At 37.0% G+C, this 12,984-nt stretch overlaps 2 protein-coding genes across 2 annotated transcripts in view; one reads left to right on the top strand and one right to left on the bottom strand.

Moving 5' to 3' along the window:
- Positions 1-7,967, top strand: part of slc7a6 (solute carrier family 7 member 6) — a 12,052-nt gene extending 4,085 nt beyond the window's left edge. The window contains exons 3-10 of the mRNA XM_065267906.2: positions 1,020-1,145; positions 1,309-1,453; positions 1,558-1,681; positions 2,003-2,106; positions 5,489-5,585; positions 6,093-6,242; positions 6,526-6,709; positions 6,797-7,967. Of these exons, the coding sequence (XP_065123978.1) occupies positions 1,020-1,145; positions 1,309-1,453; positions 1,558-1,681; positions 2,003-2,106; positions 5,489-5,585; positions 6,093-6,242; positions 6,526-6,709; positions 6,797-6,864 (998 nt within the window). The 3' untranslated portion in view covers positions 6,865-7,967. The remainder of the gene's footprint in view (positions 1-1,019; positions 1,146-1,308; positions 1,454-1,557; positions 1,682-2,002; positions 2,107-5,488; positions 5,586-6,092; positions 6,243-6,525; positions 6,710-6,796) is intronic.
- A 39-nt stretch (positions 7,968-8,006) lies between these two features.
- Positions 8,007-12,769, bottom strand: slc7a6os (solute carrier family 7 member 6 opposite strand). The gene is made up of 5 exons (XM_065267907.2): positions 12,434-12,769; positions 11,409-11,720; positions 10,856-11,062; positions 10,637-10,769; positions 8,007-8,484 (listed from the first exon to the last, which is right to left on the bottom strand). The coding sequence occupies exons 1-5, from the start codon at positions 12,626-12,628 to the stop codon at positions 8,363-8,365; spliced, it is 969 nt and encodes a 322-aa protein (XP_065123979.1). The 5' UTR covers positions 12,629-12,769; the 3' UTR covers positions 8,007-8,362.
- Positions 12,770-12,984: the final 215 nt, after the last annotated feature.

The raw sequence follows: 12,984 nt of genomic DNA, 5'->3' as shown, positions 1-12,984 counted from the left end.
TCTCGCATCAAACTTCAATATTATTGCCCCTGAGGTTAAAGTGATGCAAACTAAATGCTCTTCCGCCATACAATGTAGTTCCCACTTTTATATCTGCTTAAAAAATTGTCACGTTTTATTTTGTGCCACCATACTTACTCATGTAACTACTCATGTAAGAGTCTTTAAATAAGAAAAACATGGAAGTGTTTGGTGGCTTTTAAATTCATGCCTGTTTAGATCCCAAGGAATGATTGGGGCTAGGCTAAATGCTAACACATTCACGATGCGCTGTACAAAGATTAAGTGTATGGACAGAAAAAAGATAGGTATGTATAAATTTGTCTAAGTTGAGGTAAAAACATAGTAAAATATTGAAAAACTGTGGTGTTTTCCTTTAATATATTGTGATTTCGTTTTTGACGTAGGTGACGTTTAGCTGCTTTGCATCCCAAAAAATGTGAGTTTGCTCAAATGTTTTTACCCAAATTTTTAGAAATTTGAGAAAAAAAATGCTTCATACATTGAATGTCCTTATCGTAGTTCAATCTGTGTATGTTTTTAAACATTCAGCAGAAATCTGAAAATAGTTTAACTTCACCCATTGTATTTCATCCGCTCTTTTTCTTCTTTCTCACCTTGATAAACTGCAGAGAGGCATTCAAGTCTAACTTTTCAAGTGTCAGAAGGCGGTAAATTATTAACTTGTTTTTGAGTTCAGAGCCTGTTTTTCTGGTTCTGTTTTGCCTCCGCTAGCCTACCTGTTTCACTTGGATACCTTCAACAGCCTTATTATCTCAACTATTAGACATGCCACACTAAATAACAGAAACACTACTGTTGCCAAGAATACGTTAAACATTTGCTTATCCATCAACTTTCAATAAGTGCTCTTAAATTACTGCCCTATCTTGTGAGTAGCCATTGTTGTGTTTTTGTAAAAACCACCATCCGCTGTTCCAGTTCTGTTATTCATTGTACATTCATACAATATTTTACATTATATAAGTTTAACATGCTTCCTATTTCTGACATTTCAGGCCTCCTGACCTTTATTAATTCTGCTTATGTCAAGTGGGGTACCAGGGTGCAAGATGTGTTCACTTACGCTAAAGTGCTGGCCCTCATCGTCATTATCATCACTGGGATTATCAAACTGTGCCAAGGTAAAAAAAAATAATCTACATAATCATCCATGTTTTATGATTTTGAACTTTACTGTGAAAATGTATGCAAAATGTATGTAAAATTTAAATTGTTGCAGTATTGTTGCATAGTGTTGATGTGAACGTGCTTCAAAACAGTAATTTTGTTATGTTTCTCACACAGGTTACACAATGAATTTTGAGGACTCTTTTCAAGGCTCTTCTCGAGACCCAGGAGCGATTGCTTTAGCCTTGTACTCTGCACTTTTCTCATACTCGGGCTGGGACACTCTTAACTTTGTCACTGAAGAGATTAAGAACCCTGAAAGGTACTTTTTAGCTTTTTGAGGTGAACACAGACCTTGGTTGTACCTGTTATGACGATTTTTAAGCTAAATATTAGATGGCTAATGTCCAGTCATGTGTGTCCCAGAAATCTTCCTCTTTCCATTGCCATCTCCATGCCGATCGTTACGATCATCTACATTCTCACAAACGTCGCCTACTATGCAGTGCTTGATATAAGTGCCATCCTTGCCAGCGATGCTGTTGCTGTGGTGAGTTCATAAACCTCTGTGTCATCATATTTGGCAGTTTCCCAGACAGGAATTAGACTAGTCCTAGACTAAAATAAATGTAAGAGCTATCCAAACTGAAAACAACTTGAAGTGACATCTTAAAATACATCAGTGCTATTGTTTTGCCTCAAAATGCACACAAGTAATGTTTTTTTGTAAGTATTTCCTAATTAAACTAAGGCTTGTCCTGGTGTATGCTAATCCCTGTCAGGGAAACTACCCCATAAAGTGCAATGAAATCATTTTGTTTATACAGTCTGTTGTGGTATAAATGGCTAATGTTTCCTAATCTTTATACAGACGTTTGCAGACCACACTCTGGGTGTGATGAGCTGGACCATCCCTATTGCGGTCGCTTTGTCATGCTATGGAGGGCTTAACGCTTCAATCATTGCTGCATCAAGGTCAGTTTGACACTTGAGAACATGACATGTACTTAAGTGTGCTGAACTTGAGTCTTTTCATCTTAATTTAATTGAATTGTTTTTGTTGGTAATGGTATATTAAACCATTTCGAAAATGGCTTATATTTTTAGTAGCTTTATGGTTTGTTATTCCACCTGAACATCTGCTTTGCTCTTGCTGCTGTTAACCTTCTAAAAGAGGAATAAAGCCTCGTTCAGCTCTTGTGGTTTTTATGGGGAGCTACTCAATTGCTGAAGCCATCTGGAGCGGCTTTCTGGTAATGACTCCTGATGGGGGAGTCTGTTACTATTTCATATGTGGAATTATAGGACTCTTGGGTGGGTTGGGAAAAATATACGCAGTGCAGATAAGAATTTAGATTCTTCTGATTATTTTTGGTTTTATATACTGTGATAGGTTACATTATACCATGTAATGTACAGAGATAGCAGGAAAATACAGGGTGGAGAGAGGGGAATGGGACAGGTAAAGGGACGAGCTGGGACTCGAACTTGGGTCTCCAAAAGCATGTTTGCGCTCCAGGGGCTCCGACCTATTTAGCAAAATCTGTGCAGCCATATTTTTGCATCCAGTTGAAATGGGTTTAAAAGATAGTTTGCTTGTTTATCGTTTATTTGCCTGTCTTGTTTTTTTTTAAACAATTATTAAGCTTTTGGTGTTAAAAAAAATTGCAGTCAACATTTTTCTCTGTAGACACCTAAAGGGACACTCCACTTTTTTTTTTTGAAAATATGCTTATTTTCCAGCTCCCCATAGAGTTAAACATTTGATTCTTACCGTTTTGAAATCCATTCAGCTGATCTCCCGGTCTGGCGCTAGCACTTTTAGCATAGCTTAGCATAATCCTTTTAATCTGATTAGACCATTAGCATCTCGCTAAGAAAGAGTTTCAATATTTTTCCTATTTAAAACTTGACTCTTCTGTAGTTACATTGTGTACTAAGACTGACAGAAAAATTAAAACAATTTTTCTAGACAGATAGTGATATTACGCACTGCCCGAAAATTGTCCCCTTGGTTACTTTCAATGGCAGGGGACTATTTTCAGGCAGTGCGTAATATCACTACGCCGCCTGCAGCCATGTTACAGCAGCAAAGTCCTTGACTATTACGCCAGATGAGAGTATAGTTCCTAGCCATCTCTACCTAGAAAATCACAACTTTAAATTTTCTGTCGGTCTGAGTACACGATAAAACTACAGAAGAGTCTAAGTTTTAAATGGGAAAAATTTTAAAACTCTGGTTATTATTAGCGCAATGCTAATGGTCTAATCAGATTCAATGGATTATGCTAAACTATGCCAAAAGTGGTAGCGCCAGACCCGGAGATCAGCTGAATGGATTCCAAAACCGTGAGAATCAAATGTTTACTCTAGGAGAGCTGGAAAATGAGTATTTTTCAAAAAAAGTGGAGTGTCCCTTTAAAACCTCACTTTAAACTATTGAATTACTGATATTAAGTTGCATAACCATTGTTGTTGATAACTGCTGCACATCTGAATCTAATCGAGTCAACCAACTTCTGGCACCTAGAAACTTCTGGGTATTTCAGCCCAGGATCCATACTTCCTTTTTAAATTTTTAGGTTTTGCTTCAGAAACTGCATTTTTAATGTCACCCCACACGTTTTCAATGGTGTAGAGATCAGGGGATTGAGCTGGCAACTCCATAACCTCAATCCTTTTTGTCTGGAACCAAGATTTTGCGCTCTTGCTTGTGTGTATGGGGTTGTTGTCTTGTTGAAACACCCATTTTATGGGGCATTTTTTTTCCTTGCAAATGGCAACATAATCACTAAATATTCTGGTGTATTTAAACTGATCCATGTTTCCCTGTATTTGATAAATAGGTCCAATATCGTATTATGAAAAACATCCCAATCCCATGATGTTTGCATCACCATGCTTAACTGTTTTTACAGTGTAATGTGACTTGAATTTAGTACCCAGGGGTTGCCTGAGGTTCTGGCAATAACTACTAGACCCCAAAAGAACAATTTTACTCTCATCAGGCCACAAAATATTGCACATGCCTTTTTTCAACAATGGTGCTTTATGAGGGCTTCTTGCAAACAGCTTTATTGAGATGTCGTCTGACTGTCACAGTACTTACAGATCATTTTAGATCATCTTTGACCTTTCTAGAGGTGATGAAATGCTGATTCTTTGCATTCCTGACTATTCTTCAATCTATATTAACCCTTAGTTGCTTGTTTTCTTCCATGTGCTCTGGGTTTTTGTTGCCATTTTTAAAGCATTTGAGATCATTTTTGCTGAGCATCCTAAACTTTGCTGCATTTCTTCATTCTTTTTCCCCTCTCAAATAATATTTTTAATCAAATTGCGTTATTCCTTTGAGCAATATTTGGAATGCCCCATTTTACATAGAATAAAGCAGCGGATATATTTTATAACAATGGATGAATCATTTGCTTCCCCTCTTTCTTAATAAAGGACAAAATGGAACTGTTTTTTTCACAGAATGAACAAATTTTCTAATTAAACTTCACTGCAATTATTTTGATTACGCCACTTTCAAAAAACAAGTCTATAACTTAGAACAAGTAGTGTGGATATCATTACCAATTGGTCTATTGTTTTTCTATTACACTACTGCTTCTGTAAGTAAATTATTTCCAATGCTGAAATATTACACTGCCAAAAATGACTTTCATACTTAGTGTTTTTATATTGTTTTCAGTAGAAATATCTAAAAGTTCTTCAATCAAGATGTATTTTCTTGATGAGCAAAATGAACTAAGAAAATAAGTTTAGTTTTTAGACAAAAATTATACAATTGAAGTGAATTTGTGCTAAAAATATCTGCCAATGGGGTGAGAAAATTTAGCTTGAATTAAGTGTCTTATTTCAAGATTTTTTTTCTCACCCAATCGACAGATATTTTAAGCACAAATTCACTTCAGTTGTATAATTTTTGTCTGAAAACTAGACTTATTTTTTATGTCATTTTGCTCATCAAGAAAAAGCATCTTAATTTAGGAATTTTTAGATATTTCTACTGAAAACAAGACAAAAATACTTTGCAGTGTTCTACTACTAATAACAGTGTTTATGTCCTCTAATAATAAATGCATTTCCATTCATCTGTCATTTTGAATGAGTAGGTAAAAGATTTCTTAGTGTGCGTTATGTTTCTGACCTATTATTCATAAGTGAACTAAATAACAAATAGTATTTTATGTGTATTGGTATACAACTTTTTGTCATAGGATCTTGTTATTTTGTATCCGTTTGAAGAGTTTTGGATATTTATGCATTTGGCTTGCCTTGCTCTTCAGTGCTTGTGGTTGATCCAGGATTGAGAAATATTAAACTAACCCGTTAATATCTGTTGCTGTAGGTTATTCTTCGTGGGAGCTCGAGAGGGTCATCTCCCTGATGCGTTGTCCATGATTCACATGGAGAGATTCACACCAGTTCCCGCACTGCTCTTTAATGTAAGTACATTTCAGTGTCCGAACAGTTAACTCCCAAATGCATCTCAACATTCTTTCATTATCAGAGAGACTTCCTGACCATCCATTTAAAAGGTTTAGTCCACTTGACTAAAATGTTCTTTGTGTTTTTAAACCTTTGGATCTGTAGGCAAATGTCTGATATATTACAAAATATAATATGTACACTATGTATTTTTATTTAAAAAATTTTTTACATGTACGACCAAAAAATGTATGTAAGCATCTAATAAGAGCCCAGCACATGATGGGATGGTTTAAAAAGCATCCTAGGTTAACCTCAAGTAAGTGGTTGATAAAACACCCCAAAAAATATTTTTGCAAATGTTAGGTAGATTTTTGTGCACCTGCTTGTGAACAGTTATGTAGTTAATTGTATTATACTAAATCATCACAGTATTACCTTGTTTTTTTCACACCCTAGTACATTTATGTTTCCTGTCTCCATCTAGTGGACTAAGTAACTCGGGTTGTGTTTTCTATCTGCAGTGTGCCATGGCTCTTTTATACCTGACTGTGGAGGACGTGTTCCAGTTGATTAACTATTACAGCTTTAGTTATTGGTTTTTTGTTGGCCTGTCCATCGCCGGGCAGATCTACCTTCGCTGGAAAGAGCCAGACAGACATCGACCACTGAAGGTGAGGCAAATAGTAGAGATGGTATACAACTGCACATTGCCTGATCCATGGCCTTGATTATAAACGATATTAATTTTTACATTTTAATGAAATTTTTAATAATAACATGCAAACGCACATGGCTTGTCACTGTGTTTCAAGACCTAGAAAGCACTAGAAATAACTTCTGAGATTTAAATAGAGTAACTGTCCTTCTTTACATCCTCTTATTTTGAAGATGACCTCACTTTTGTTTTGCTCTTTTATGTAATACAGTGTTTTTCTTCTCTTTGCATTTGAGCAGTTGAGTCTGGTGTATCCTATCATCTTCTGCATGTGCGTTGTGTTCCTGGTGGCTGTGCCTCTTTATTCGGACACACTGAACTCATTTATCGGGATTGCCATTGCCCTCTCTGGGGTGCCCGTTTACTTCTTGGGTATCTATCTTCCAGAGTCTAAGCGCCCACCCATCATCACTAAACTACTGCGTAAGTGCCACAGCTTTTAGCATTGATGCGTTTACTTTTTTTTTTTTGACTGATTCACAAACTAAATTACTTTATTTCTTCACACAGGTGCCATTACGCGCTTCACCCAGTTCACCTGCTTTTGTGTGCTCACTGAAATGGACACGAGTGAATGAATCACATTTAATGTATTTATCAGATACTCACACCCACCACACACTTTAATGACTTGAGGGGAGAAGAAACCAAGATCTGGAGATAAGGGACGCACATATTCCACACTGTTTAACTGCGTTGGATTTCTCTTTTTTTGTTATAATTAAAGGTCTCTGTTGAGGCTATGGTGCACTGTGGTGGTAGTAATACTGCATCATGAACCACGTGGCATGAAAATAAGGTCCAGCTAAAGACTTCTGGTTCAGACTGGCGTCAGAGCACTCAAATGATGCAGTATTGATTTGTATTGCTGTCAGAAGAATGCGGATTTGAGCAGGATGCAATGGTTGGGAATATGGACAAGTGCTCAGTAGGTATTTGTCCTTTTTTTTCATGGTTTTGTTTAAAATTAAGTGTTTAAGATATACTGTCAATTTGTTTTGATTACTTATCCACATTTTTAAAGACATCTTATTAGCCTCTTTATGGTTTCACACCCACAACCATTTTGTTAGTGTTTGAAATGTTTTTTTGTCTTTGCAAGGCCAAGGTCGATTTTGCCACATCACGCCTTAAATTGGTTTTAAAGGGAAGGTGATTTTATACACTTGAACATTTAAACCTGCTGCTATGCAGACCTTTGGCTTATATACTTTGCTGCTTTTGTATGTTTTAAAAAAAATCACTTGATCACTTTGGGAAAGGAAAGAGGATAGATGAAGAGTTTATCAGATGTGCTGGAAACATTTGTAGACCGTATTTAAGTATTTTTGGACCTCTACTGTCTGCATTTGTTTCCTTTTATCCATTTTTGCATTAAAAAAAATCTGGCAGAAGTGAGCAAAGGTTTGTCTGTAATGCTCACTTCCTGGTGACCTGAGAAGGGCTGCAAAAACGGTGCAATCCATGGATTGGACATTACTGAAATGGCAGTCAAACTCGCAATAAACATCATTTGTTGATATTCCATCACAACTCAGGATGCCAGTCCAGATATTTTCTGAACTATTTTACCTTTACATTCCGAAATACACTGCACAGGACTTTTAAACTATTTTTGTTTATTGCTTTTAATGTATGTATGTTATTTATTGTAAAGAATATCAATAAAAAACATTTTCTGCACAAAATAGCCGTTTTTAAAAAAATTCAAGAAGTTCAGTTTAATTGAAGCATTTATTTTTTTATACACATCTACATATTTACAGGTATTTTTGTATTTCACCCCTTGGATATGGGGAACGTATAAACACTACACACACAACTGACAACACAAAGCACCCCACACTTACACAAACTCAATATCACACCATTTTCTCTCCATACTATCTTCACATCAAACAACCGCAAAATATCGCAAATAGTAAATCACTCGCCTCTTGAACGCGCAATTCAAAGCAACCCACACAAATATAGGTACATGGGCTACCACATACATTCACGTGACAAAAGAACATACAGCTTCACTCCACACGTCAGTAAAAATGGCCTCTCATGCTCATAACCATACAGAGGCTCTCAGTCAGAATCACACTCTCGTTCTTCGTCTTCATCACTTTTATTCTCCAACTCCTCCGTCATGTCCTGCTTATAGCGCTCCCAGCTTCGCCTGCTGTATGAGTGCTCTTCACTCCAGAAACCTGGAAAATTTAACAAAAATGCATTTTATCAGCAAATGAACATGGGCAAGTAATATGGTTTATTAATTTTAGAAACCTCAGAAATGACAAGGTATTTTAAACAAACAAACTTCATTCACACAGCACTATGGTTGCAAAAAATTTCCGTAAAATTGGCAGAAAGCCTTTTGTGTTAACACAAACACGTTCCATAAATGTTCTGGGACCGCTCCCGTAAAGAGGACCAAAGAACAGTGCCGTTACATTTACAGAAAGCATTTTGTGTGAACAAATAGCAAACATACTGTAGTGAAGACACGCTTGTCATCGCAACAATAAGTTATTATTCAGCTCTTTGACATGGGGAAATTAAATGAAGATTATCAATCACCACAAGAAAGGTCTGCAAACTGGACTGAAACAGAGATCCAGGCGGGGATTATTTACTACCAGCATAATAGAACAGTGCATCACACACTCCTTATAATCTAACCATAAACGAAGATGCACAGGCGTGGTTTCATAAGTGGGTGATTCTCACAAAACCATTGAAACACCACGGCACTAATGATTTTAGCTATAAAATGTGTAATATAGTAATATTAAAAAGCATCAGAATTAACACAATACTGTGTTCTACCTTGCACAATGTGTGATTTCAACATAAGAATTTATAATTTGTCAATTTTATCTCATTTTCTGCTGAAATTCTCATTACCGCAATGTGTCCGGCTGTGTTTGAACATGCGTTATGTTGTAATTTAATCAAATTAACACAAAAATATTTAGACAAAAAATAAATGGATGTTTTGCTAGACTACTTTAGATGACAGAAAAAATATTTACTGAATATTCATGTATAATAATAATGAAGAAAAATTAGGAAAATGATGTGTCCATGCCTGATGTTCTCATCCTCCGCAACACTTTTAGAGAACAGTTTAAGCACACATACAGAATTTTAATAAAGTTTGATTTTGAGTGACCAAGCACATGGACCATTTACTTCAAGATGGCTACCAAGTAAGATCATTTTTTTACAGTTAATTTGAAATATTGTCTTGTCAGAATGCTTACACGACATTTTGATTATCATTACCGCAACAGATGCTTATTAAATGTTAATTTAATTAATAGAAGCATAATACTTTGATTTTAAATGCATGTGCAGAATCTCCAAAAACAAAAACAAAATTATATTTTTGAAACAACAATGAGCAAAAACCGTCTGGATCAGCAAAGCGCAAAAAAACAAATTACATTGGTAACTTTACTGCTTTACCACGAGATGAAAACAGCTGTGGGAGGCAAAGGGTCTGAAAGGGTCGCTGCAATGTTTATTTTGGTAAGGTAGGTATGCGATATGATTGTTTTAAAGCAACACTATGTAGTTTTTTTACCTTTTAATAATGTCTCTAAAATTATTTCAGTGATAGACCAACTTTTAACTGGACAAATTGTACCGTTGCTGCAACCTGAGCAGCCTCCTAGCTGCTACAAACACACTCTGAAAGTGGCGGTGGAGGGTAGGAAACACAGCCCCGACCCTCCCCCTGCCTGCAGAAGAGTGTCTGATACCAGGCACTGTTGCGCTTTTCAACCACATGGGGGAGCTGTAAGTCATTTTTACATGGAAACTACATAGTGTTGCTTTAAATGGATTCAGATTTTCTACTTTGAAACGGTGTTGCTTATGAAGTTTGTGTTTCTTTACGAATTAGTGTACCGACATACTACTACGTCTACAGTACCGAAAACATGCTTTAACTAATTCCGATTTAAAACAGTGGTTTATGTTATATTTTGGTAATGTTATTCACTTTGTACTGCAAAGTTTTCTCACTGGTGAATGAGACATGGGATGTGGACTGTGGATGTCTGGTCTGTGCATGTGTTTTGTAGTAGGCATGGCTTTGGATGGCAATTTTAATGAAGGGTGGGATCATGATTTCAGTGCTTGTAGGCTACTGTTAACATTTTTTTAAATCAGGTACAATGTCTTTAAATACATCACGTGTCTTTACGGCATGTGTGAGAATGCACGCTCTGATTCTGGAAAATCATTGGCAGTGTAAATTAACCAAAATCAAACGATCCCGGACGCATTTCCCATTTATTTTCCGCAATATGTGTGTTAAAAAAAAAGAGACTATAATAATTTGGGATCCATAACCTCCATAACGCTCCTCAGCATCACTGTCACCCTCACTGCTCTCATCTGGGTAATCGTTTCTCCAGTTGCTTTCAGCATTCTCATCATCTTCATCCTCATACACCTCTTCCTCCCAGGCCACTACATCAGGTACCTACAAAGGAATGAAAAAACACCCACTTGTTGCACAATTCTACACAAAAGACCACTATCCATGTGTGCTAGAGACTTTCTACTCACCAGCTCCCCCTCTTGTGTGTAGGGTCTGACAGACAGAATGTCTTGTATCCAGCCTGGTGTGACTGTCTCCTGGTAGTACAAGTCATACACATAATCATCCTCTTTCTCTCGATGTTCGGTACCGAGCCGGTCTCCCGAAACACTTAGTTTCTCACGAATCATCTTCATGGAGTTACACAGGATTGTCTCTGGATCAGACACAACATTCTGGGGAAAAAAACATGAACAGTTAAAATGGAAAGTCGTTTAAGTAGTTGTATATCATTGGTGTTAAACATTTCATATTATGTTTATTCATAGTTGCAATTCATACAGAATTATTAGGGGCCACGTAACTTATATATGGTGGTGTATTATGACCATGGTTATTTGTGCTCCATACATGCACGCAGATTGCAAAAAAATAGTAAATGCATAGTTTGCTATGCATAAATAGATAAACTGCATACATTGACTGTATAGTATACTCATAATAAATCAGATAAAAAATGAAGGTATGAAGGTATAATTTATAAAACCTTCTTTCTGATCATCACATCTTATATAGCTTTACCTTGCCAGGCATCTTCACGTCATCATCTTCATGCAAAATATCAAACACTTGAACATCTCCAAAAGGCAAGCCATCATGGTTCTCTGTTTGGCTGTCATCCTTCTCTTCTCCTCTGACAGGAGCAGGTTCTGCCGGCAGTCCTGCCCGTTGGCTGGAGAGGATCCGGTAACGTTCCTCTCGCCTGGTGCTCCATTTGACACTGCGCAGATCACTGATGATCCTTTGAGCACTTCCCTGTGACGGACGCAATGCATGATGGGCCAGACGTGGGCGTGCCAGAGCCTCACGAACATGTGTCTGTACTGGAGCATCCTGTAATTGGAACACATATGAAATATGACAGACTACAATGAAAATGTGTTGTGACGCAATCAACTTAACAGGGCTGATATTATTGTATCATGAATAAACTGTGAAGCACTACCACCTACCAAACTTTTCCAAATGATGCACTTATTCTTTATTTATTTTTTTAAACAATAATACGTGCAAGATCTTAAATCTCAAACACCACGGCTGACATTTTTTTGATTTTAATTCCAAACTTCTGGATCTGACACTTTTATCAATTTGATGTATTTATACAGTACAGTGATAATATTTAATATGAGATTTATTAGGTATGATTCATTACACAGTTTAATCCTATAGCCCACATAAACACATCGCTACAGTACATAAATTTACAACATCCCATGAGAAAAATTAAAACTCTCAAAAGATGCACATGCTCTATGATACGATTTAGGCCTTGATTTTAATATTTAATGATTTTTATCCATTAGGTAAATCTACATGTATGTATCTATCAGTTACTGGGGAGTGACCATGAATCAATCCTTGTTAACCATTAATGTAATCGCGATTCACCATGCCAATGTACACAAAACAAAATGTTCACACACTGTTGTCTTATATTTTGACGGCCACGTTGACTGCACTCACTAGCTGACGTCATTAGCCATCATCAACGCACACCGAAAACACTACAAAACACGCTTCATTACACTACAGCGCATCGTTACCTGCGATGCCACAGTGGCCACCAGTTTAAACACAGAGTTCTCTATCTTGGGCTCCTGCGGTTCTGGCTCGCTCTCGTCGCTGGGCTGAGCCGCGGCGGCCTCCGGACGGATCCGCTTACAGGCCAACAGCAGCGCGTCCGCCGGATCAGTGCCTCTTTTTCTCTTCACCCGTAGGATGGTTGTGCTCGGGTCCATTTTGCCAGAGGAACGACTGCTATGTAGCCAGAGAGCGAATTCAGATAATAAAAAAACAAATGCCGCAGCTAACCAATGACAACAACAACCTGCGTTGTCGCCTTTCTTCCTTTTGACTCGTTTTTTCTCCTTTGGCGGATTTCTCTACGATGGCGATGAAATGGGGAAGCCGTAGCGCCGCCCTTGTGGTGTGGAGTTTATTACAGTAATTTATAATATCTATTTATAATATATTTATAATTAGTGCTGGGCAAAGATTAATAGCGATTAATCACATCCAAATGAAAAGGTTTTTTTGCATAATATATTAGTGAGTGCTGTGTGTAATTATTATGTATATATAATTACACACACAT

This window comes from Paramisgurnus dabryanus, chromosome 2 (assembly GCF_030506205.2).
Source record: "Paramisgurnus dabryanus chromosome 2, PD_genome_1.1, whole genome shotgun sequence".
Classification (NCBI taxonomy): domain Eukaryota; kingdom Metazoa; phylum Chordata; class Actinopteri; order Cypriniformes; family Cobitidae; genus Paramisgurnus; species Paramisgurnus dabryanus.
Note: the sequence above shows the minus strand (reverse complement) of the source record. Positions and strands in the feature narration are given on the sequence as shown.